This window comes from Spodoptera frugiperda, chromosome 21, assembly GCF_023101765.2.
Source record: "Spodoptera frugiperda isolate SF20-4 chromosome 21, AGI-APGP_CSIRO_Sfru_2.0, whole genome shotgun sequence".
NCBI classification, from domain to species: Eukaryota; Metazoa; Arthropoda; class Insecta; order Lepidoptera; family Noctuidae; genus Spodoptera; species Spodoptera frugiperda.
In genome coordinates, this window is record NC_064232.1 from 6,137,162 (window position 1) to 6,164,335 (window position 27,174).

A 27,174-nucleotide genomic window follows, 5' to 3' on the forward strand; every position below is an offset into this window, starting at 1 on the left:
GTAATCTCAAACACTGGGTTCAATGGAACTCATATCCGAGTCATATGCTGTTCACATGTAAACAGCAGCTCATGTAGTGTAGATGTCCAGTCAACAAGGATGTAGCGTAGACTGTCCAGGCGACACACGTACTTAGGTATCGTCATGAGCTAATGTTCACATGTAAACAGCAGCTCATGTAGCGTAGATGTCCAGTCAACAAGGATGTAGCGTAGACTGTCCAAGCGACACACGTACTTAGGTATTGTCATGAGCTAATGTTCACATGTAAACAGCAGCTCATGTAGTGTAGATGTCCAGTGAACAAGGATGTAGCGTAGACTGTCCAGGCGACACACGTACTTAGGTATCGTCATGAGCTAATGTTCACATGTAAGCAGCAGCTCATGTAGTGTAGATGTCCAGTCAACAAGGATGTAGCGTAGACTGTCCAGGCGACACACGTACTTAGGTATCGTCATGAGCTAATGTTCACATGTAAACAGCAGCTCATGTAGTGTAGATGTCCAGTCAACAAGGATGTAGCGTAGACTGTCCAGGCGACACACGTACTTAGGTATCGTCATAAGCTAATGTTCACATGTAAACAGCAGCTCATGTAGTGTAGATGTCCAGTCAACAAGGATGTAGCGTGGACTGTCCAGGCGACACACGTACTTAGGTATCGTCATGAGCTAATGTTCATTATGTAAATAGAATCATGGTATTTCCTAAACACAAGAAAATTTGATTGACAATTTTATGTAAGGAAATAAGCATTAAAAAATAACATTGCTGTGTATGTTTGTATGTATTATACTAGTTTTCCTTGTATTAATAGGCAGAGGTGAATTAAATATAGTACATAGAGGAAAGTGGACAGTGTAGTTTAAATAATGTGGTACCCTGAACTAGATATGATTTATTTATTATCTGAGTATTAGTCTACGGCTTCGGATAAGTGATCTACATCAGTAAGAAGTAAATTAATATGATGATATTTGATGAAAAACAATAAAGAGAGAGAAATCTAAATAACATTAGATAAAGTCATTCTTTTTAATTCCTGAAGAGGTAGACAGAGGTACAGATACAATGTAACTCCCATTATTCTCCAGTTATGTTATAAGTCTCATGTAATAGGGTGTGAGTCTATTGCCATAATTATATTGGGCATAATTTTAGACTCATGCTATTAACAAATTTAATCTTAATCGCATTGAATTAGCATCTGTTTCACCACCTTCATATAAATAAGTGCCCGATAAACTTATGTGACAGATAGTGCATACAAATTACGTTCTTAATTCAAAGTTATCTGATACATAGTGGCTATCCAGACATTGTGAAACAAGTCCTTAGTTTTGAATGATAACTTTCAAATAATTATCTTTGACTTTTGAAAATTAATTTTATCAGAGTATCAGTTTAAGTTAAGGTATTAAAAATGTAATAACTAAAGGGATTTCGGTGTAAGTGAATTGCATAGACTATAAACTCTTTGATTAAAGAGTTACTTCATCCATTTTAACTTTGTTTTTTCATGTTTTATAAGTAAAAATATAAGTTTATTAGTATAAACACACAAAACCTGTGAAAAATGGATTCAAAGATGGTAGGTATACCACCTTTCTGAGTTTCACTTTGAAACCATACTGTTTTGAAATTGGTAAAAGGAAAATATTTTAACTTATTTAACAATTTTATAACATTTTATTTTTATGTTTACTTAAATCTATTTCAATATTTTTATTTAAATAACTAGCATTTTGTATTTTAAAGGTACAGTTAAATTCAGATTTAATAAAAAAGAAATATTTAAAAACCAAAAAAGAAAAAGTAAACAAAAATCGCACGTTCTTTTTTTAATTATCACATCCTACCGGAACACTGATACCAATAAGAACAGCCAATAAACTCGCAATAACTAATTTAAATTCAAAAATCAAGTTCGCGACGTAATACGAGACTAAATAAATTATTGACTTTAAATTAACAATTCAATAGTCGATTAATTCATATCTACGTATTTAAGACAGACGCAGTAGTTTTAAAAGTACTATTTTTAACCACGCCGATCGGCTGAATGAAACGACGTGTCTAAGAAAATAAAAAAGTAATAAATACTTACGGATTAAAAAAAAAGTTGGTGAGATACGCCGGGAGTAGGTTTAAGCACTTTTATCACTTAAAATCACACTGAAAACTTGTTCTTATTAGAATTTATCACGTTATTTGATTTGACGAAGTTATTTACAGTGATATTACCGCATAGTACATGTCTACGCGGGTAGGAAATTCAAATGAAAATAATTTTTGTAGGTTACAAAACGTCAAACTTGCTGGCTTTGAAGGTCACCTTGAAATGACAGCTGGGGTGGTCAGCGTATAAAATTTGGTAGAATGTGGGAGTTTTTGGTAGTTAATGTATAGGTGTTTGTTGTGTATCAAAGAATACTACTTATAATAGGGATGATGACTGGGGTATGGATTTAAAAATCTATTTAATCCGTCAGTTAGGTAATGAAAAAATATGTGAGTCATTTCGCTGTGGGAATGAGGTTACTGAATAAATTAAACAAATTAAATCAAAGAATTTATCCTAAAAGCTGAAAAAATGTGTTATCTGATTTAATAAGTGTAAAAAACACTATTTATGAAGTCAGCGCATAGTAACTTCTTTACAAAGTTTCTTTCTTTACAAACCAAGAAATACTTTGAAGGGCCCGGGTATCGAACCCGAGAACCCCTGCTCGGCAGGCGCATTCTCACCCCAATAGAAATAAGTCAAATAAAAAAATACATCAAAATTTAAAATAAAATACGTTTTATTTAACATATCTACATATTTATAATAATCAAATAATATAACAAAACGTTTCTTAAATTATTGACATTAGTTTATATCACAATCTGAAATATTTATATTTCAAAGAATCTTTCTTAATAATATAAAAACGTAACATTAAAACATTAATTAAAAACAACCGTTTACACGCTGCTCATGATGAAGAGTCCCTCTGTGACTCAAAACTAGTGGAGCTTTTCTCAATATATTTACGTGAGTAAACCGTTGTTTTTAGTTAATTTAGTATCTCTCACGATAGTTATGACAACATTGATAGCGACAGAATTTGACCATTAGATCGTGAATTCTTAAATCAATTGTCAATATTATGTCTTTGTAATAAAGGTGAACATAGATCTGTGTCTGATTTAGTGACCAATTTCTGACGTATCAAGAGATTTCTAGCCTAGAAATAAGGTAAATTGGTAACAAATTAACAATATAGTCAAGTATTATCAGTTAGGGTGACTAATAATTCGTGAAGGATATTTAAACACATGATTGTACTCATGATTACAAACAACTTTCCCAAAGAAACTTTTTTGTATACTCGTTAGTTATACGAAAAAAAAAAACAACAAAATTTCATTAGCACGTGCTCGTAAAGTTCCAAACTACCTACGCGTTATTTAAAGACTTAAAAAACGCGGGCGCGGGCACCTCGCTGCTAACAGCTGATCATGCGAAAGCACGCGCGCGCGAAATTTTGTTTTGTTATTGTGATAAAAATAAAACTAATGAGTATACAAAATAAGTTTCTTCGGGAAAGTTGTTTGTAATCATGAGTACAATCACGTGTTTAAATATCGTTCACTAATTACCAGTCACCCTATATAAGCAACAAGTTATAACTATAACTTTACCCTATTTTAACGAACGAATTTTAGTTGTTATATCCTATTTTAATCCTATTTCATTGCAACGAAGATACTGAAGAATAAATCAATTTAAAATAAGCCTTAACTTCTATGGTGTACGAATGAAAACGGCACGCCAAAGATGGAAGGCACACGGTGCGACGTCATAATTTCCGACAAGCTATTTTCATCCGTGCTCTTACTTTTAATAACATTTTTTATTACAAAAGGTGATCTCCATACTAATAATGAAGTACCGCAATTGTTGACTTTATAGTAATGTAAATTTCTTAAGGAGGCAGTTTAGTTACTGTTATAAATTGAAATATAACTATACAATTACGTGTATCATAAAACAAAATTTTCTTTAGGCGGAAATATAAATATCGTGTATTAAAAAGTAAGTATAATTTTAGGGCTAGTGGAGGAGATTCTAATCTAATCTAGACTCAAAGGCGGACTCCCGTCAAACTCTTCAGCAAAATGATCAACATTACTATCATTATTATCTTTAACATCAAAATTAATCTTAACAGGATTAACATTCTTAACATAAGTCCTATTCATAAGCACAGGACTGCATACCAAATCAGAATCATTTAAATTACCACTTTTCTCGGGAGTTTCTTTTACGCTGGCAACATTATCACAACTGTCACTTTTGACAGTTTCGCTTTTCGATTTTTTCGGCGGGATTTTTGAAATGTTACTCTGGTTTGGATTTAAAGGACTTTTGTATGAATTCGAAGCGTTTTTAGATCTATTTATGATGTGAATGGTTGATAGAGGAGGCGGTTCTCCATACATTTTGAGTCGAGCAATTTTTTCATTAACCTTTTTCTTCCTAAGCAAAACTTCTTCTGATAAATTTTGCGTGTCAGTTTGTCGGAAAGTGGACTCAAAATCTAAGCCGGTAAGGTTGAAATCATCTTTAACAGGTCTAGCTAGAGGCGAATCGATGAACATTTTATTTTTGGAAAAATTATGGTCACTATTATTAAACCTATAAGGCGATATGTTTTCATTATTACTCTTAACGATAGCGAAATTATTTTTCAACACAACACAGTCTTCACAAAATTTTCTACGATCCAAACTGCAAAATTTTTTGCTCAAATCATGTATCAAATTCCTAGCACATTCATTCTTAGGAGTTTTGGTAAAATACGTAAACTCCGTCACTCTATATTGCGGTATACTCTTTCTAGTGTTGCCAGCGCGCTTCTGCAAATTCCCACAATAAATAATCTGACCAGTATCTAAAACATTTTCGTACCCAAATTTCTTGAGACCACCCCAGAAATTAATACAAATAATATTTTTATAAGCATCTGAAAGGTAGATATTTTGGAAAGGCTGTTTAGTCGAGTCGAAATCGTGAATCGGTGGATCGATTAGAAAGATGAAACCGATTGTATCGATTTCATTATAATCGGTTGACATCGATGGGTTTTGGACTAGTTGGTGTATAGTGTAGGAGATGCGTTGCAGTGTTTTCGTGTAAGGTTTCAAGGCTTCAGGTTCTTTGAATTTCGATAGGCTGAAGATGGATTGCCTGCCCGCTGATATCTGAATTTCGTTGTACCTGAAATTAAAATTGTAAACTATAGTTAATATTTATTATACTAAAATAAAATTACAATCGTAGTTGCGACTGATCCGATTGGTATTATAACACTATTCAACATGATACACCGCACTACTGTATTCTATACTCTATTGCGACTGTACAAAATAACTACTACAACGTTTTTTTTAAGAAAAACAAGAAAAAAACTCTTATATTAAAAAGCTGGGCCTATTCTAATTCAACGAAAAACGAAGTTTCGTCTGAAACTTCGCAGTACTTTTGTAAACAAAAATGAACAAATAAAATGAACATACATAAATAGGTTTTGATATGAATTTAAAAATCAAACGCTATTTCAAGTAACTATATTATTATCAATAAAACCAACGGCCGAAGATTAAACGAAACTTCTCATTCGAGAACCGGAGTAGGCCCGCTGAATAGTTACCTGACAGCAGTAGGCACCACATTCAGCACATCCATCCAGACTCCTTCTTTGATCATATCCGTGACTGCATCCGTCGGTTTCCATATTGACATCATGCCTAGAAATGAGAAAAAAAACACTCCTGTGTCATATCGGTTTACAAGCAAACCAATTTTAAGTGTGGGAGAGCCATGCTTCGGCAGGAATGGGCCGGCTCGACCGGAGTGATACCACGGTCTCACAGAAAACCGATGTGTAACAACGCTAGCGTTGTTTAGTTGCGTGATTGAGGTTACCGGAGGCCTCATTACCCCCTTCCAATCCAGGATTCCCTAACAAGCCTTAAATTCCTTACCCCCAAAAGGCTGGCAACGCACTTGTAACGCCTCTGGTGTTTCTAGTGTTCATGGGCGGCGGCGATTGCTTGCCATCAGGTGATACGTCTGTATGCTTACCGCCTTATTCCAAAAATAAAAAATCTAAACATGGACATGTTATTTTTTTGAGGAGACAATCAACAAATTCAACTTTTCCCGCCATAGGCGAGTCGAGAGGTAGTGTCAGACTCTTACTGACTAAAAACCACTCCGTTTTCTTCTCCTGCTTTTCGTGTCGAAGCCCTGGTAACCCGCTAGGCAGTCTGCAGCTACTGTATTTAATATGCTAACTTTATGTTATTTACCGGGGCTCCGGCTCGAAAAGCAGGAGTAGGAACGGGGTGGTTTTTAGTCAGTAAGATTCTGACACTCCCTCTCGCTTCGCCCTGGTGAGAGAAGTCCATAGATGATTTCTCCTTTTAAAAAAAAACTGTATTTTATGGGAAAAAATTCTTCGCAAGCCACTCACCTTTACTAATCTCCACTCCACTCCTCTCCACGACTCCAGCGACTCTTATCTTCAGTAACATAACAACGTTCCTATTCACTTGCACTCCTGCTTTCTCCATCTTCTCTCTCACTCTCTTCTGCACATCTTGTAGGAGACGGTCTCTTTGTTTTGATGTGTGGCCTTCTAGGAGTCTGGTTTGGGTGGAGGTTAGGCCAGCCTGGAAAATTGGGTTTTAAATTTATTAGTATTGTAGATTGTAGAAATGAACACACATACATAATATTGATAGTCAAAATAGGGGTTTGCAATAAACCATATTATGCTTGTCAATCAGCTCAGGGATCGCATTTAGATTACCGATGTAATAGCGGATGCTACAGCCCGTAAATGGTCGCAATTCTAGGACATATACCAAGTGTGCTTCGGCACGAATGGGCCGGCTCGACCGGAGTGATACCACGGCCTCACAGAAAACCGACGTGAAATAACGCTTGTGTTGTGTAAGTGGGGTTACCGGTAGTCTAATTACCCCCGTTCCCAATCTTCTTAATCGCCGATTCCCCAACAACCTTTAAATTCCTGACTTCCAAAAGGCCGGCAACGCACTTATAACGCCTTTGGTATTCCAGATGTCCATAGGCGGCGGCGAGTGCTTACCACCAGGTGATCCGACTACTAGTTTACCGGTGACTGGGCCGGTTGCCGCGCAATGTGTAGCGGGTTTAAATCCCAAACGGAGTAACGCTTTGTGTGATCCACAAATTGTTGTTCTGAGTCTGGGTGTCATGTGTAGGTGAACTTGTATGTTTGTAAACGCACCCACGACACAGGAGAAAATCCTAGTGTGGGTATAAAACTCACCCTAAACTCCTCAGGGTCTCTGCTCCTCTTCATAACCTTAGCTATTTGCGATCCACTGTCCAAACACACTCTCTTGTGACAAGAGTCTGTAAAACTTTCCGAGTCTTGAGATTCCTGCAAAAAAACATTACATGACTCCTCCCATATCGCCGCAACTCCTGTGCACCAGGATCTACAGTAGATACAACCATGAAAACACCGGAACATTGAAATCCGGCGCGTCCCAGGGACATGAATATCTGTCTTGGATCCCGCAACGAAATAAATCAGAAGATATTATTAGAGGAGAAGAAAAAGAAACCGATAGTTTCCACTTCCCTCGGTGAATTTAATGCAGGAGACAGAATGACTTAAGCGTAAAGGCACAAAAGAGACTGCACAACTGGGAGAAGCCCAGTCGCCAAGCACCACGGAAATTTGACTTAAAACTAAGTGAGTCCTATGTGTGAACTGAGGGAACAGTTAATAATCCTTTACTGGACTATCAAAGTGAACTAGTCCTGTTGCTTTGCCTGTCTTCAGAGAATGGATTGCTTTAGCCACTTCCAAGGAAGGTGGGTCTACATTAATGTCAAGCAGTCGTGGTGGTGGGAAATTATTTTGCTTTTTTTATGTTAAATGGGCAGACGTTTGGCCGCTATCTCGCCTGATGGTAAGTGATGATGCGGCCTACGGTGAAGCACGTCTGCCCATAAGCAACCTATTCACTCGGGCTTTGAAGACACCCAGGTTATACCCATCAGGAAACACAGACTCCGGCAAGGAGTTCCACTCCCTAGTAGTTCGCACAAGGAAGCTTGAAGCGAAGCGCTTCGTGCGAGTGGGTGAGATATAATTATACTGAAGTTCGCCAGATGTTGATGTTGTAGATAAACATGAAGACCTATACAAAGTATTAATGCCAACGTGCCAGCCTCTGGGGGACATAGGACCTTAAGTCAAGTAAGTCAGTATTAAAGTGAACTGACCTGGTCTGAGAACTCCCTCTCAACTTCTTCATAGATCCTCTCCATCACCGCCTGTCTTTCAGCTTCAGTCTTCACTTGGTGTAAGTGCTCTAAGCGCTCCGATCTTGTCACTGAAAAGTTAAAAAAAAATTAAAATGTCACACACCTATTTAAAATACAGAAACATAAATAAGTATAAAATGTAACACCCCTTTTTACCAGTTATCTTATATGTATCTTATAATAGGGACCTACTGCCGGAGTCACCGAGCCATTACTGTGATAATTTCAAAACACTGAAAAAATCCAATAACGTTTTGCCCGAACTGGGAATCGAACCTGACCCCTTCCACGCCTCTTGCCCGGCAGTTGCCACAGTCAAACAATTAACACCGTATTTCACCTAAAAACCCAAAGCTGCAAACTACCACGGGTTTACCGGGGCCCCGGCTCGAAAAGCAGAGGAACGGTGTGGTTTTTAGTCAGTAAGAGTCTGACACTCCCTCTCGCTTCGCCCAAGGTGAGAGAAGTCATTGGATGATTTTCCCCCTTAAAAAAAAATCTATCAAAAAATAAAGTCCAATCCAAAACATACCAGTGCTCCCATCCTCAAATTTCTCCACATACAAAGCAGGATAGACTCTAGTCACAAAAACCCTTAGCTTCGACACTTTCCCGCCATCTATTTTGACAGATGACAGCTGGGACAAGATGGCGGCGTTGCCATGGTAACCGAGGCGCGCGTCCCAACGGGCTCGGCGCGTTGAGTTGCCGAAGAGTTTTAAGCGTATTGCTGTGGTGTCCTGAAATAATAAAAAAAAATTGTTAGTCGAGACACGGCAAGCGACACTGCCGTGCAAAGAGTTTTAGGTTTGATTCTTGGGTCAGGCAATGTCTGTTTTCAAATATTCACATTAGTACCTGTCCGGTAATGCATCATGCTTGGCAAAAGAGTCGTCGCTATCCATTATATGCCATAACGCAGTTTATTAAGAAAGGCAAGCATAAACCTAATGCTAAGATTGTGTTCATTTCAGAAAAATACGGGTTTTGGAGTTCCACAAGGTACTATTCTTGGTCCTATCCTATTTTTGACTAATACCTAAGATTTGTGCAATCTCCTGAGATTTTTTGCTCAACACTTGCACTTATTACTATAATACCAACAAGAAAATACTTTAAATTTTATCAATCACCTATTTTTATATTAGCAAATATTATGTTGAATTTGAATTTAATACACTTACCTCCCACGGCGAAACACCCTGTTCACAGCCAACCAACTCAGCCCCATTGGTGACCAACTTGGTGCCAACCACTATCTTCCCTCGACACACATGTTGGGCCAACATCTTGTCAATATTGGCTTTAATGCAGTACCAACCATCTGTCAGGAGTAGTTCCATATTGTTTGTTGTTGATGCACTGAAATTAACCATTTGAAAGCAAAATATTGGTACCATGCCTTATGAATTTCTTGCGCGAAATGCGTTCACTACTCTGAACAATCGGCGCGGCTGAACAGCCGCCGCGTCTGAACAGTCGCTGTATTTACCAAAAATGTTGAATATCTCAGAAACTAGCCACTTTCGGATCAGAAACCTCAGGGTTTATTTTGAAGGAAAGTACTTGTATTATCCCGAAAGGAATACGGTAAAACGGAGTGAATAGACACAGGAATAGTGTTAGAGAATAGACACAGAAATAGATAGATGTTAAGACATTTTGCCAACATTTATTCACCCCGTTCCTGTATCTATTCACCCCTCGATTTCTATTCCGTTCTACCCCGTTTTACGTTATGTCGAATCACCTGTATAAAATGTGGGTAAATTAATTCCTTACCTGATAACACTGACGCCGTCTTGATATATTTCAGCGACGCACAAAACAATAGTCTTCGATGGCACATCGTCTTTTTCAAATATCTTCCTCAACGCTGGCCTTTTAGCATTAAATAATTCTACGTCATAGCGAAACTTTAATTGGTCTACCACATTTCTTGCGGTACAAAACAGATGATTGAATTTGATCTCATAAGATATTAGCTTCCATAGTATCAATTTTAAATGGTTATCCAACCATCCTTTCGGTATCAATTTACAATTTACTGAATTACTAAAATATTCTTTTAAAGATTCAATAGTTAAATCACTATCAGTTAAATCATTTCTTTCATTTTTGAACACAAATTGTAATAAGCTATCGAAACGAAATTTCGTCAAATATGAATCAATTTTCGTACCGAAATTTCGTGTCATTTTGTCCAAATCTTTCAAAGTATACTCTTTGTTTCGCTTATAATTTTCTTTGAATTTGATTTTATTTCCTTCATTTGGTTTTATTATTTCTTTTTTCTTTAAAACTGGTAGTTTTTGCGAGTATGGCGTTTCGAATTTTCTCCGTTTTTTCGCTTTGGGACATGATAAGATTGGACTCGACGGTCGTTTTGCTTTAACGGGTGTTTCACGAAAATCTTCAGTATGTAGACTTTGGTCGAAGTTATTTAAAACTTGTGTATTTATTATGTTTTCTAATCCTTCGTCTAAATCAGTTATTTTGTTATTTGAAGTATCTACTTCAGTAAATGGGCGTTTATTTCTTACACCGTTGTCAATTTTATTAACATCACTATTGGGTTTTATTTTCGAAACGTCATTTCTTTTCTTATTTTCACTACCCTCAAGTTCTTTAAGTAGTCTTGGATGTAAGCAATCTTTATTTATTTTAACTTTTTCATTTACCGTTTGGAATTGAGAACCATCTTGCAATTCTTTTTCAAATATGTTCACAGCATCTATCAAAGCTTTCTGTGATAATTCTAGCTCATTATTGTTAGTAGTTTTAAAACCGTGAAAGGCAGGTTCCGGTTCGTCTTGCATAGTTTCCAAATCTTGAAAGAGTTTTCTACTTCTGGCTAATGCTTCTTCTGATATGGGTACAGGTTTTTTATTACCTGTCTGAAAACCTTTGAAAATAGGACTTTTACTCTTATCTATATCTAAATTAGGTTCATTTTTCTGTGCTCTATCATCTTTAGCAAGGTTTAAATTATTCATACTGCCTGTTTTTAAGTTTTTAGTAATCATATCTTCATTGGCGTCAATATTTTCAAATATTTTTCTAGATTTTAGTAAAGCTTCTGCTGATATTGCAACCTTTTTGTTACTAGCTGTTTGGAAGCCTTGAAATTTTGGCATTTTATTTGTGTTTATTTTAAAATTATTATCTTTAATACTTGTAGCACTTCCATCTTTATTACTAACACATTCTTTCGTACCTATTTCAATATCTGGATAATCTTTTTTAGTTATATTAGTAGAATCAATTACAGTTTCTTCTAAATCTTTAAAAATATTCTTAGTTTTAGCCAAAGCCTTTTCGGAAACGTTAATAACCTTATTATTTGCAGTTTTGAAACCAACAAAACCAGTTAAACTTTTCATTGGATGGAGATCTTCTTCTAAACTTGGATATGGAAGCTTTTCTTCACCTTTGTCAAGATTATTTGCATTTGTGACGTCATTAGAATCAATATCTTTGAATATATTTTTAGTTTTAGCTAGAGATTCTTTAGAAATATGTATTTGTTTGTTATTTGCCGTTTTAAAGCCTATGAAACTTGTTTTGTTAGTTGATAGTGGATATGGAGCTTTGTCAGGTTCATTTGCCGCAATTTCTGTATCGTCATCACCTTTACTTGTTTCTCCGAGATCAATTTCATTGATATCTTTGAATATATCTTTTGTTTTAGCTAGAGATTCCTTTGAAATTGTTATCTTCTTATTATTTGCTGTTTGGAAACCGATAAAACTAGCTTTACTCGTCGACGGTTTATTAAAATCTTCAGTTTCGACGTCTATTGTATTTTCTTCAGGTTTTTTGTTGGATTTGGGATCATTTTCTAAAATATCTTTAAATATGTTTCTCGTTTTAACTAAAGCTTCTTTAGAAATATTAACTTTCTTATTATTTCCAGTTTGAAAGCCAACAAATAAAGCTTTACTTGTCGAAGGTCCATACAAATCTGTAGTTTTAGCTTTACTGTCATCTTTTTTGTCATTTTCAGTAGTTTTAACATGTTTAGAAGGATATTTAAAATTTGTATCATCAATATCTTTAAACATATTCTTCGTTTCAGCCAAAGCTTTTTCAGATATTTTGATTTCTTTATTATTTGCCGTTTTAAATCCTACAAAGCCTGTTTTACTAGTTTCAGTATTGAATTTGGTATTTTCTTCAGTTTTCGTAGATTGTTTTGGATGACTGAAGTTCTCTGAATCAATGTCTTTGAAAACTTGTTCAGTTCGAGCCATAGCTTCATTAGATATTTTAATATTCTTATTACTTGCAGTTTTAAAGCCAGTAAAACTAGATTCACTAGTTAAATCTTCAGTTTCTTTCAAGTTTTTGGAATTTGCTTCACGTTTGTTAGGTATTTTGAAATCTACAGAGTCTATATCTTCAAATATTCGTTTAGTTTTAGCTAAAGCTGCTTTGGAGACATTTATTTGTTTATTATTTGCAGTTTTGAAGCCTGTAAAGCCTTTGCTAGTACTAGGTTTGGCGAATATTTCTTCTTTAGCAAAATTTTCTTCTGTTTTTTTATTTGGAAGTTCTGTATCATCAATATCTTGAAATAAATTCTTAGTTTTTGCTAAGGCTTCCTCTGAAATTTTGATATTTTTATTGCTAGCTGTTTTAAAACCAACAAAATCAGCCTTTGTTTCAGTTGAATTTATTTCAGAGGTATTTCCTTCATTTTTGTTCAATACTTTGTCAAGTTTAATAGGAAATTTAATATCATCTAGATCCTGAAATATATTCTTTGTTTTACTTATCGCTTCTTTAGATATATGTATGTTTTTATTACTTGCAGTTTTAAATCCTATTTCAGTTGTAGATTTTATATCTCTACCGATGTTTCCTAGATCCTTGTTTTCAAAATTATCTTCTTTAAACTCTAACTCATTCAAATCTTCATCCAAATCAATATCTTTGAAAACATCTTTTATCTTTGCTAAAGCTGTATCTGTGATTTCTATTTCTTTATTGCTAGCCGTTCTAAAACCTATTGGAGCTACTCCTTTTACTCCTACTTCTTTTTTATCATCATTCAAAGACATTTCAATATTTTCAAATTCTTGTATTAAAGCATCATCAATGTTTTGTATTTCTTCTTCTATGTTTAATCTATCTTCTCTTTCTAGTTTGTCTTCTTTATACTTCTCACTTTCTTCTGCATTATCATCATCTTCTACGGTTCTCTTATCAAAATCTTCATTCAAATCAATATCTTGAAATACTTTCTTACTTCTTACTAATGCTTTTTGAGATAATCTAATTTGTTTGTTACTAGCTGTCATAAAACCTTTAAAACTACCAGAATCTGGTTGTCCTGTATCAACAACCTTATCTATTTCATTACCGCTGATAAATTTGAACTCTGTCTTCTTATCATTAGAGTCCATTTCACCTTGTTTCTCATTATTAGTTGTATTTTTAACATTACTCTCACAGTTTTTAACCATTTCAGTGATAGTGACGTCATCTTCAACATCGCCTAATATGCTTTTCGCTTGAGCAAAGGAATCTGTGGATATCAGTATGGACTTATTGCTAGCTGTTTGAAATCCTACATACATAGTCTTGTCCAGAACATCAGATTGATCGTAGAAGGAAGTTTCTAAGGCACAAGTGAAAGGGAGATCTTGCAAACTCTCTTGAACCAAATCTTCTTCGTCACTACTAAACAAAATCTCATCTTTTAAAACTTCTTTTAATCTTCTACTTTCTCCTTTTGTTACTTCTTTAATTAAATTGTCTGTTGTAGCTTTGTCTAGGTTTATTAATTCTATATCTTCTTCTGAAGTTGGGTCTATAAGTAGTTTAGTTTTAAATTCTTTATTTATTTTCCTTTTAGGTTTATTTTGTAAAACTGGACTCCGTGCATTCAATGCTATTTCTTCGTCCATATTTATATTTAATTCTTTATCAAGAATCTGTGAATTGATGATTTTCTTTGATATTTTTAAATCATCGCCTATTAACACCGGTTCTGACAGCTTTTCAAACTCTTCGAACTTTTCTAGACTAAATACCATTGGGGACGGTGTTTTAGATTTTGGTTTCGTTACTTTCTGAATAAAAATTGGACTTAAAGGCATTTCTATAGCTAAATCATCATCGTTAATTTCTATACATTCTATATTTTGTTTTTCAGCTCCAAAATCTTTATTTCTACCGCTATTTATAGTTGGTTCTTCATATTTGACTCTATTACTATTAATAATAGGAGAGATTAGACTTACAGATGTATCCATTTCTACATTATTATCATTATTTACATCTTCTGTATCTCTTTCAACTCTATCATCCACTGTATCGTCATCCAAACATCCATCTTTATCTTCTCTGTTCTTCTCATCATCCGCTTCATCCAGAACCTTCTCCGTATGATGACAGAAGGTGGTTTCGAACTCTTGTGTCATTCCATGATGGATGTCGATGATTTCAGCATCTTCTATTATGTTTATGAGTTGTGTGTCTGTTGCGTATTGGGTGTCGAATTTTGATTTTTGTGGCTGAAAGCAAATGTTTGGATTAGTGTGTATATGTTAGACAAATTGAAATTGTAATTTAGAAAATATCTATTGCTAAAATCTACATACTTTGTTTTGGTTATAGAGAATTTTTGGATTAGGCAGTTATATTAGATAGTTTTATATTTATGATATTTTTTATAACATTGCCCCTTGGGTTTTCTCCTGTGTCAACAATACCAACAATGGCATATTATGCAATTATATGCATGCCATTGTTGGTATTTTTTATGTACTGTTATTTTCATTGTGCAATATTACAGTATTTATGTAGGTGACACTAAATAAATAAATAGGTAATGAGATAGAATTTGAAGAATGAATAAGTTTAAGTTGAATAAGTTTCAGATTAGGTTACATTCACATGAACCTTTACATTATACACGTTATTGTGAGGTTATTACAAAACAAAATAAACAAACATAATGTCCAACATCAATACAGATTCAAACTAAATATAAATACCAAACTCACCTCATCGTACACCGGTAAATTACTAACACTTAAGAAATCAGAGTTCTTACACTTAGGTAAAACTTTAGGTTTACACTTTTCACTTTTTACAGAATCAGCCACTTGAAACGCTTTTAGCTGGAGAGAAACACTTGATATCACATCCTGCGGCTTATAAGTATGTTTGTTTTCTTGTTTATTGTCCTTATAAAGTCCCAGAGAAGGTCTTTTACTACTTTTCTGCAAAATTAATTCGAAGTTTTGTAATGAATCACTCATTGTAATTTTTTGTTACTTATCGCTACCAGGTTTGATTATTTACACGCTGTTTTATAAAAGTAAGAAAGATTTTAATTTTCTTTGGTAGGAATTGTAAAGAAAATTATGTTTTAAAAATAATTTTAGCGCGAATTTACGTAAAAACATTTCTATTTACGTCTTTAATTTGACAGATGAACTCATTGGACGTTCCATTTCATGCATCAGACAAATTTTAACTTCCAGTTTTTATTTACAGTTTGGCTAACATTTTAATGTAGAAAATATTTCATTTTCATATTTATTTACATTAAAATACTATTGGCAATATTTACTGTTACGAAGAGTTATGAAGATCACAATCTAAAAATGAGAACCATTATTTCAGAATTCCAAACAGCGTGTAAAGGTTTGTGTTTCCTTTCGTTCAGAAATATAAACCCATCACAAACGAATTTAATATTATTTGATAGTTTTATTAATTACTTACGAATAAATTACAATTATTTCTTGCTTCGTTACGAATGGTATACATTTCAACTTTAGCTACTTTATTGTTCATGGTATCTCGAGCACTTAAGGAAATTAATTTTTGTTTCTTCATTTCATATTTCTAAACTTTTATAATCTGTACGAATCTCATTTCAGAACGAGCATCAAGAAGCTTCGTTACGGCGTTTGTAATCTTGGAAAAATAGTGAAAAACGAGTATTCATCACTAAATACAAATTAAAACACACGCAGTGTTCCTCAATTTGCCTTAAATACATTAAACATGGTAAGTAAACTTATATTTGCACTGAATATTGGTGATGAAAATGGCGGGTAATACTTAGGTTATTTTTTCAGTCCCACACAATTTTGTTGGTTCAACCGGGGCCACGGCCAGAAACCAGGACATACTCCGACTACGAAAGCGTCAACGACTGTATGGAAGGAGTGTGTAAAATATACGAGGAACATTTAAAAAGAAGAAATCCAAATACACCGACGATTACATACGATATATCGCAACTCTTCGATTTTATCGACCAGGTAAGTTATTTACTCTATTAAAATTGCCATAAAAATACCACATAGATATTTACTATAACTTATAACCTTTCAATGTTCTTACTTCATGGCAAGAAGCTATAAAAATGCTGATGTAAGGCTCTTGAGAAGTATCAAGTTTCAAGTGCATTGAGTTTTGCTATGATTTGTAATTTCTAGCCTTTTTCCATGGCAACAGTCATGGTATTATAATTAAATCTGCATTAAACTGCTAGGCAAAAGCCTCTTTTCATATAAAGAAGTTATAAGCCTGCTCATGAACCATAGGATGTTGTATAGACTGCTAACTCTGGAACTACGGGCTCGATTTGCAAATTCTCTTGCTATTGGATAGTATATTTATCTATACTGTATAGACAGGCTTTAAATCAAAATGCTACAACCAATAGAAGTCGAGCAGAGTCGGTGTAACCATGTAGAAGTAGCAAGAATATCCAAAAAAATACCACATGGGCATGGTTATGGCTGGTAGATAAATTACATTTCTTTTATAAGAAACAACCCTCTGTATTGGCCGACTAAGACATCATTCATGTGATAGAGACCGGGCAACAACCCTCTCTGATAAACCTGAAGCTTTTAACCTGTCTGTTAAACATGGAGATTATCGCAAACCCCTCTAATTTCAAGGAGACCCTATGTTAGTTCAGCAGTTAAGTCTTTGACTGCCAATAGAAAACTGTTGAAGACAAATCCTCCGCTATTGTTGGTCACCGGTGACCCCCATGGCGTTTAAAGTGTTAAGTAAATAGTCCCATGTTGTTGATGTTGAAACAAACTCATTATTCCACTAAATATTATGTAGAACGTTCAGTTTCGTTAGAAACATAATTTTTCACTCAAAATAGTAAGTGGTGTTTTTGGAAATCTTGATAACACTCAATATTATGTTCCACCTTATCTTTTAATGGACAAATCATAAACTAATTGAAATTACTAAGAAGTTACATTAATTAGTATATCAGGAAATAACTAATTATGGTATTATTTAAATACCACATGTCACTGTCAATCAACGGAGATTCCCTGCCAGGGAATCCCTTGATAAGAGTACCAGAGTATGAAGTTCGAAAGTAAAGGTCTTTTTGAGGGGAGAAAATCATCCTATTGCTTTTCCCGTCTTGGGTAAGAGGGAATGTCAAGTGTTAATGCAAGCCCTCTATCATTAGTCTACCTCGCAACAGGGATGTGGGCATCCTATTTTTATGTCCTCTATTTTCTATTTTTATATTTATATCATTTTATGTCCTTTCTATGTCTACCTCCTATCTTATATCCTTTCCATTACAAACTAGCATATTTAAAACGAAAGACTAACAACTATGTAAGACAAAACATGAGACCATGTCAACATTAGTGGGCTAAAAATTCTGAAATTTCTAACGAGTCTCTCTGGAGGTCATTGTAAGCGGCATATAGTTCATAGCTTCATCAGATCTGCAAATAGATGGACCATGAATAAAAGAATCCTAGTCTGAAGTATTTTTAATTCTAATCCATAATATTTTTCCTTTCAGCTGGCTGACCTAAGTTGTTTAGTATATCAGAAATCAACGAACACATACGCACCATACAACAAAGATTGGATCAAAGAAAAGATATATGTCTTACTACGTCAAGCGGCCGGCCAAGGAGACTAATTTAAGTACCAAAGTACAAGGATTATTAACACATGGAGTGTCTATATAGGTAATTTGTTGATATATTTCTATATGGTGACTGGTAATTAGTGAACGATATTTAAACACGTGATTGTACTCATGATTACAAACAACTTTCCCAAAGAAACTTTTTTGTATACTCATTAGTTTTATTTTTGTTACAATAACAAAACAACAAAATTACGCGGGCGCGGGCGCCTCGCTGGTAACAGCTGATCATGTGAAAGAAGGCGCGCGCGTCGTTTTGTTATTGTGATAAAAATAAAACTAATGAATATACAAAAAAAGTTACTTCGGGAAAGTTGTTTGTAATCATGAGTACAATCACGTGTTTAAATATCGTTCACTAATTACCAGTCACAATATTAATTAACTGCCGTACTCAGAGACATTTAATGATTACATAAACTATTCCTTAGTAATGATTTTGTTCAGGAAACAATTGTTAAGGACTGGGTAACCATTAAATGACTCTGAGTTCAGTGGTAAGTTATGTGTGAATCTTTGCTATCTACGGTATCTGAATTTCAAAATATTTTGTTTATATACGTTTTTAATAATAGCATTTATTTCATGAACGAGAAATTTGATTAGTTTTTTCTATTAATAACTATCGTGAGACATAATAAATTGACTTGAAATAACGGTTTACTCAAGTAAATATTGAGAAAAGCTCTACTAGTTTCGAGTTACAGAGGGACTCTTCCTTATGAGCAGCTCTGTACCTTTTAGTATGAGTTTGCTTTACGTTTAGCTTTAATAGAAACGAAATCGCGTTCAGCGCTCTGATTGGTTGGTTTATTCTAGCCGGCCAATTAGCAGCCTTGGCACGAGTTTGCTTTACGTTGAATGAAAACGAAATGAAAGCGTGTTCGGATGTGTTCTCTCTGATTAACCGGTGCGAATGAATCAACCAATCAGAGTGCCGAATGCGCTCTCATTTGGATCTCGTTAACCTTCAAACAAGCTCATACTAAAAGTATAGAGTACCGAACGTGCTCTCGTTTCGTTTACTTTAAACGTAAAGAAAACTCATATTATGGGAACTGTGTTCTGTATCACAGAATCAGTAGAGCCTTTCTCAGTATATTTACGTGAGTAAACCATAATTTTTTTTTAGTTAAACATCATTATCATAAAACTGACACTTGTAATCTAATTTTATAGAGTCTTGTGTGATTTAAAAAGGTTTTTTGTGAATCTAACATTATTGTACCTAATAGTTGAAATGTTACATAGATTTTTATGTATGGCACTTTAAATATATAATTAAAAAAGTAAAGCTTCATTTTGTAGTTCCTAAACTTCATTATACAAAGTCTATACAGTAATCTTAGTGCGAGTTTGCTTTACGTTTAATGTAATCGAAATGAAAGCGCGTTCGGCGCTCAGATTGGTTGGTTTATTAGAGCTGGCCAATCAGAGCGCCGTACTCTTAGTACGAGTTTGATTTAAGTTGAACGAAACGAGACCACGTTAGGCGCTCTGATTGGTCAACTTCAATGAATCAACCAATCAGCGCCGTACGGCGTGTCGTTTCGATCTCGTTCAACGTAAAACAAACTCGAACTAAGGCTACAAAACGCGCTCTTGTTTCGATTACTTCAAACGTAAAGAAAACCCATACTAAGGATACAGAAACACTATTCAAGGCGAATCTTCATCTAACAATAGTAACTTTATAGTAAGAACTGTTTCACCAGCTCCATATAAGTCCCTGATAACCATACAAATTACATTCTATATTCTTTATCAGGTACATAGCAGCTATCCAGACATTGAAAGAGCCCCTAAATAAAAAAAAAAAAAAACAGTTATATTAAACACTCCATGTATTTTATACTCCAAAATTTATTAAAACTAAAACGGTGATACTTGATGCGTTTGATGTTCCAATATAGACCTTATAGACATAAAAATAGAGGTTATTGCGTAGTTTTTCAATTCATAGTTTTATTTCACTGTTATATTGACATGTAGATTATATTGTGGAAGTGATTGGTTCTAGAAAAAGTCTTTTTAAAAGTCAGTCAACTGTTTTTCTATAAATTTGTCTGTTCTGGCGTTGCGCGACCGATAATACGACATTATATCTTTTGACTTTTTTGATAGTCCACAGTAATAATAATAATGTTTATGCTTAATAAATAGCAATAATGGGGAGACTCCCTATTATTTGTGCCTGGTATATGCCAATAGACTCACCCCCTATTACACGGGACTTATAACACAACTGGTAAAAAGTGTTACATGGTAATGTGCACCTCTGTCTACCCATTCTAAACTATTAGACTGATACAGAATTTAGATCCATTGTCCCTCTTATTATATTTAAATTGAAACTATCAGGTATCACCTAGTAATATATTATTATGTATAAATTCAAAAAATTTATTATCTCAAGAATGACTTCAAATATTTTTGTTCACAAGACTCATTTATTATTAAAAGCTCTTGGACATATGTTAAATTGATTATGATCAACGATGTAAAGACATTTAATGATTACTTAAACTATTACTTAGTAACGATTTTGTTCCGAAAACAATTGCTAAGGACTGGGTTAAGTAACCATTAAATGACTTTAAATACGGCGGTTACTTACGCAACTGTTTGTAGAGGCACCTCGACTAATTTCAAGCTGACCATGTCTATGAGTCCCTGTTGAGGCTTGAAACTAGTGCAGTACCCTTACTATGAGTTTGCTATACGCGTAGTTAGCAGTGCGAGAATGCGTTCAGCGCTCTGGGCCTTTAGTAAGACTTTGCTTTACGTTAAACGAGATCGAAATGAGAGTGTGTTCGGCGCTATGATTGGTTGGTTCATTCGAGATAGTCAATCAAAGCGCCGAATGCGCTTTCGTTTCCATTTCGTTAAAGCAAACTCGTACTAAGGATACTGATTGCTTGGTTTATTCGACCCGGCCAATCAGCTCGTGTTTCGATTACTTTAAATGTAAAGCAAACTAGTACTAAGGGAAGGTACTTTGTCAAACAGTTACGTGAGTTACTCGTTGGTCGTAATTAGTCATTTCAATATTTATTGTTTAAAATATTGAATAAAGTCGATTGTGTATGTGTTCAGCTGTGTAAAATTTAAACTTATATTTCATGGAGTATAGAGATCAAGAGTGCTATGTCTGTCTAAAAATCAGCGTTAGAAAAGAAAAGAAAAAGACTATTCATTTTTACCCGACTGCGCCAGAAGGAGGGTTATTAAAAGGCTTGCAAAGCATCTGTGACTTCTCTGGTGTTGCGGGTGTTCAACTGTTCATGGGCGGCGCTGATCGCTTACCATCAGATGACCCGTCTGATCGTTTGCCCCCTATTCCATAAAAATAAATCCTGATCTGAACTTAATACCAAATAGCCGGTGCTGGGTACCCGGCGTGAACGACACGTGTATTGTGCCGTGTATACTAAAGGCATTGACTTCAATAAATTAATTATTATAATGGACACCTTCATATTGATTCCTACACAAACTATCACTCCTTTACCTCTATACTCCATGTTTATACGCCCGTCCATACAAAGATATGGCGGGAAAAATTGACATTTGTAACTAATATGACACCTGTCAAGTGTTTTGTGATTTCTCCGCTAGGTGGCAGTAGTGTCGTTTAAAGGTTTTATGGTATTTATTTTACATAAAATAATCTGCATACCCCTTTGGGGATAAAAAGGCGTGTCGTTTTGTGCGTTTGTGTATAAAACAATTTACTTTTCTAGGAATATGATGATTGAAACTGTGTACAAATATTGTTGTAATTCCTATTTCGAGCAGGAGCCCTGGTAACCTGATAGACCGTCTGTAGCTAGCCCTTTTGTTTAATATCAACTTTGACTGCTAACAAAAATCTGTTGAAGGCAAATCCTCCGCTAGCATATGGCGACTTTAATATTTTTGCCCCCATGGCGGCTATTGTGTTAAAATACTACTTTTCTCTCTACTGCCTATTCAATTATGGGTTTCAGATCTCATGTACCACATAACCTAATAAATATATTTTTTTTAAAGACCTATAAGACATTTATCGACACTACTGCCATCTAGTGTAAACTAGAAGATTTATTATTCACTATTTTCAATGTTTGCGTGTATCTAACATAGGTATAAAAAAGCAAATGTTCTTATGCCATTTTTCAATAAAGAAAAAAACAAATTCTAAAGTTACTATTTAAGTAACGCAATTTTGATTTTTATATTCTTGTTTGTAAGGTATATTTTTGACAAATTGAAAGTTTAAATCGATACAAATTGTAGTCTGATTGTTAATTACATGGGACTTGTAAAGTAAATGGTGTGAAATGGTTAGTTTTGATAACCTATCTGTAGCCTTAGTATGAGTTTGCTTTACGTTTAAAAGTAATCTAAATGAGAGCGCGTTCGGCGCTCTGATTGGCTGGCGCGAATAAACCAACCAATCAGAGCGCCGAATGAGCTCTTGTTTCGATTACTTAAAGCGTAAAGCAAACTCGTACTAAGGGTCGATTTATACTAACGCAGAATCGAAGCGCATCGAAGCGTCTCTCCAAAACTGCACATAACAAATTCAACCTTAACTCCACAGCGTAAGGGTCAATTTATACTAGCGCAGAGTCAAAGCGTTGTTCACGCGCAGACGCGCGAATAGCAACGAATGCGCGCGCCTTTTTAAAATCTCAGAAGTAATGTGTGCGTTACGATGTGGAGTTAAGGTTGAATTTGTTATGTTTAAGCCCCGTATTCATGGTAAACATTTGTTAAGCAACAGTTGCTAAACATTGTTGGTGAGCGGCGAGAATGTTGCTAGCAACTATGTTTAAATTAACAACACACACTCTGCAACATGCAGTGTTCTTTTTATTTAAAAAAAACAACGTTGCCCCATATAAGGATTATCTCCTGTGTCGTGGGTGCGATTACAAACATACAAGTTCACATACACATGACACCCAGACCCGAAACAACAATTTGTGGATCACACAAAGAGTTGCTCCGTGCGGGAATCGAACCCGCTACCCGTTGCGCGGCAGCCAGTTGCCCAGCCACCGCACCAACCGTGCAGTCAAACCGTGTTGCCAGCAACTCCGCAACACGTTGATTCAACTTTGTTGCTAAACAAATGTTTACCATGAAAACGGGGCTTTAGTTGTGGAAAGACGCTTCGATGCGCTTCGACTCTGCGCTAGTATAAATTGACCCTAAGGGTACAGTAACCTAAGGGATCATGCATTAATTACGTCACACGTTAAGGGGGGGAGGGGGTCGATAAAGGGTGACATTATGAGACAAGGGGGTGGGAGGGGTCTTAAATTTCGTGATGTCACATTTTCAATTACTACATACAATAAAACTGTTAAAACACTAACTTGAAACTATTATCGTGACGTCACACTAGGAAGGGGAGGGGGTCAAAAATCATAAAATACGTGTGACGTAATTTATGGATGGCCCCTTAGTACGAGTTTTCTTTACGTTTAAGCAAAAGTCAGTTTTCAGTTCGTTTGATTTTTTTTCTTTGATTATATATAAGTGTATGTACAACGTTTGTATGTAAGTCTTGTCACTTCTCGTTACTTTGTTTAGTTTAAGATACTTGTAAGTACTTTAAGAGTAAACACCAATTTGGCAATAACTAATGGATTTTGTTTTATTTTATTCTGTGTTCCTTCTCTTACTGAGCGCTGCCTTGTTCTGTGGTCGTCAATGTGACTGCTAAGTAAAGCAAGAGTTTTTGAAAGGGCGTCAACGCAACTGTGACTCCTCTGCTGTTGTGGGTGTCTATGGGCGGTGCTGATAGATGCCGCCTATTTCATAAAAAGCCGTTAGATTCCTTAATTTTTTTTTGGTTATGGAATATGCCGCCCCGCCCCATATGTAAACGAGCAGACAGATCACCTGATGGTAAGCAATCGCCACCGCTAATGGATATTCGAAAGACAAAAGGCGTTACAAGTGCGTTGCCGGCCTTTTTGAGGTTAGGAATTTAAAGGTTGTTGGGGAATCAGGAATTGGGGATAATTGGGTCTCCGGTAACCTCACTCACACAACGCAAGCGTTGTTTCACATCGGTTTTCTGTGAGGCCGTGCCTCTTCGGCACAAAGTATAAAATAAAGAAAAAACAACACATTGGAATCGACATAACTATTTATTCAATAAAACTTATGTACATGTCCTTATTATTTACAAAACCAGACGAATTATATTAATTACAAACTATTAACAAAAAAAAAAAACAATAGAAATATCTACATTTTACTGAAAAAGGTGCCTTATTTGTGAAGGAATAAGATTCATTGTATCACAAACAGAATTATACATGAAAGACCTTTGAAAAAAAAAGAAATACCTAATAGTTATAGTGACGGCAGTGTAGAATACATTAATTACTACCGATACTCTTCCCGCGGGTGTCATATACCCACTACCACTAAGAGTCTACACATTAGACAGAGACCGGGCAGCAGCGCTCTCACATAAACCCGTACCCTTAGTACAAGTTTGCTTTACATTTAAAGTAATCGAAACGAGAGCGCGTTCAGCGCTCTGATTGGCCAGCGCGAATGAACCAACCAATCAGAGCATCGAACGCGCTCTCATTGCGTTTTCGTTCAACGTAAAGCAACTCGTACTAAGGGTACTGAACCTTTTTCAGTAGGTACTACGCTTTAAATTAATAATAATTACACATTTTTCCTACAAGTTGGAATACTAGTAATGGGATGGTTTTTAGACAGTTACAGTGAATGGAAGACAGGAAAAGACTACACGGTTGGCGCGGTGGCTGGGCAACCGGCTGCCGTGCAACGTGTAGCGGATTCGATTCCCGCACGGAGCAACTCTTTGTGTGATCCACAAATTGTTGTTTCGGGTCTAGGTGTCATATGCATGTGAACTTGTATGTTTGTAAACGCACCCACGATACAGGAGAAAATCCTAGTGTGGGGGCAACGTTTAAAAAAACAAAAAAGTGAAATTCTTGATAATACCCCTTAAATGATAAAGATTTATCCCACAAAAACATTTCATGTTAAATGTTGCCAAGACGAGACCATATAGCTCGCACTGTCAAAAAGTAATCAGATCCCGTGTAGAGCCAAGTTTCTAACCCTACATGCCCAGACCTAAATCGATAAGCCCTAATTTCACACTCAAGTTACGGGAAATTCTACAGCCATAGCTCGTACTGCGTAGTTCGTAGCGCGTAGCAGAGTTTTTACGCTATAATCTCGTAGGCGTGCAAACCTTGGACGTAACTGGCGAGTCGGCCGCACGGACTTTTTGCTATTCGTCATATGGGCTTGAGCTTAAAAATCTATTCAATCTTCTAAACTCTTTCCGTGCGGCTGACGCCCTGACCGCCGGTAGCTTGGATTTATCCCGTTACTGGTGGGCTACAGCTTTTTATATTGCCGGTTTTTTAAATGTTTTTGTTTTATAATTAAATAATGAAAAATGTATAGTCCAAGTATCGGAAATGCAGTAGGGCTGGTGCCTGATCTGGAGCTGCGGGTTATCGGGGCTCCGGCTCGAAAAGCAGGAGTTGGAATGGGGTGGTTTTTAGTTAGAAGAGTCAAAACGGCTGAAGGGATCTTGATGAAATTCGGAACAGGGATAGATTATTGTCTAGATGACACAGGCTATTTTTATCCCACGGGAATGCGGGCAGAAGCTAGTTCAAAAATAACTGTTATAACATTTTAACCAACTCCAAAAAAAGGGAGTTTTCTTAATTAGACCATAATAATGTAATATGTTGTTTATTACAGGTAATGTGTTAATGTTATTTAAATCGTCATTCCTATTAAAAATACTAAAAGACAGTGAAAAAAATATCACATTTAATGTATTTCCTAAAAATTTATTTTTAAATCTTTTTAATTCACCTACATAATAACATTCTTTGTTGCTATATCGACTGATATTTCTGAAAACAAATCAGAAATTTACAAATTCTAACTGCCGCACTCAGAGACATTTAATGATTACTTAAACTATTCCTTAGTAACGATTTTGTTCCGAAAACAATAGGGTAGATGACTAATTTTTATTTTAATGTCCGTCTTGTAGATTATTTTAAAACATTACACACGTATTTTTTATTTTCTTACGGAAACAAATACTTTCGAAGATATATCGATTTGAAATATCGCGTGACGACACTTCTAAATACGTTTTATACGTAGAAATGACGTATTTGCTCCCACTCCTAAACTTTGATTCGTTTTATCCAAGTATTGTTATCTTATATGACAAAATAAAAAAATACGTGTGTAATATTTTTTCATTACCTAACTGACGGACTAAATAGATTTTTAATTTTCATACCCCGTTATCATCCCTATAGCTAAGGACTGGGTTAAGTAACCATTAAATGACTCTGAGTACAGTTATTTAGCTTTATTCGTATATTTTAAGTCTATATTTTATTTTTTTAATGATAAACTTGTATTTATTAACTAACAGCCGATAAAAACGGATCTTAATCAAATGTCTAACTGTATATGTGATAGAAATTGGCAACTTCACCGAGTTTTTCATTAAAATATATACTCAATTAATTATTGTTATCGGCTTACTCACGTAAGTGTTTGACGAGGAACTCGACTAGTTTCAAGCCATGCTAGAGGCTCATAGCAGCGCGACAATCGCCGCGTCGTGTATCGCGCTGTTTACTCTAGCATGACTTGAAACAAGTCGAGTTCCTCGTCAAACAGTTACGTGAGTAAGTCGTTAACATCATAATTAATTTATTATGTCTCACGAAAGTTATAATAAAATGTTTTTCTCATCTTTTAAACCTTCCCTGGACTTCCACAAATAATTCAAGACTCAATTAGACAA

General features: G+C 35.3%; 3 protein-coding genes across 4 annotated transcripts in view; 1 reads left to right on the forward strand and 2 right to left on the reverse strand.

Annotated features, from left to right (window-relative positions):
* LOC118280302 (glycogen [starch] synthase) overlaps window positions 1-2,308 on the reverse strand; it is a 35,753-nt gene extending 33,445 nt beyond the window's left edge. The window contains exon 1 of the mRNA XM_050701893.1: window positions 2,111-2,308. The gene's annotated coding sequence lies outside the window, so the exon portion shown is untranslated. The remainder of the gene's footprint in view (window positions 1-2,110) is intronic.
* Window positions 2,309-3,945: 1,637 nt separating this feature from the next.
* On the reverse strand, window positions 3,946-15,828 carry LOC118280426 (breast cancer type 2 susceptibility protein homolog). The gene is made up of 9 exons (XM_035600449.2): window positions 15,394-15,828; window positions 10,163-14,901; window positions 9,565-9,742; window positions 8,913-9,120; window positions 8,339-8,448; window positions 7,371-7,484; window positions 6,528-6,726; window positions 5,703-5,799; window positions 3,946-5,269 (listed from the first exon to the last, which is right to left on the reverse strand). The coding sequence occupies exons 1-9, from the start codon at window positions 15,649-15,651 to the stop codon at window positions 4,123-4,125; spliced, it is 7,050 nt and encodes a 2,349-aa protein (XP_035456342.2). The 5' UTR covers window positions 15,652-15,828; the 3' UTR covers window positions 3,946-4,122.
* A 441-nt stretch (window positions 15,829-16,269) lies between these two features.
* On the forward strand, window positions 16,270-20,393 carry LOC118280462 (enhancer of rudimentary homolog). Of its 2 annotated transcripts, XM_035600503.2 has the most exons (4): window positions 16,270-16,408; window positions 16,480-16,665; window positions 18,201-18,372; window positions 20,101-20,393. In XM_035600503.2, exons 1-3 carry the CDS (start codon window positions 16,406-16,408, stop codon window positions 18,321-18,323), a joined length of 312 nt encoding a protein of 103 aa, XP_035456396.1. In that variant the 5' UTR covers window positions 16,270-16,405; the 3' UTR covers window positions 18,324-18,372; window positions 20,101-20,393. The 2 variants fall into 2 exon arrangements, with proteins under 2 accessions (XP_035456396.1, XP_050557937.1); XM_050701980.1 differs by lacking the exon at window positions 20,101-20,393 and having other exon boundaries at window positions 18,201-18,503.
* Window positions 20,394-27,174: the final 6,781 nt, after the last annotated feature.

Excerpts from the sequence above, each read along its gene's own strand:
- LOC118280462 (XM_035600503.2), top strand. Across the intron at positions 16,666-18,200 it reads TCTTCGATTTTATCGACCAG|CTGGCTGACCTAAGTTGTTT; the intron begins GTAAGTTATTTA and ends TTTTCCTTTCAG.
- LOC118280426 (XM_035600449.2), bottom strand. The coding sequence starts at position 15,651 with ATGAGTGATTCATTACAAAACTTCGAATTAATTTTGCAGAAAAGTAGT. Across the intron at positions 6,727-7,370 it reads GAGACCCTGAGGAGTTTAGG|GCTGGCCTAACCTCCACCCA; the intron begins GTGAGTTTTATA and ends CCAATTTTCCAG. Across the intron at positions 5,270-5,702 it reads GTGGTGCCTACTGCTGTCAG|GTACAACGAAATTCAGATAT; the intron begins GTAACTATTCAG and ends TTTTAATTTCAG.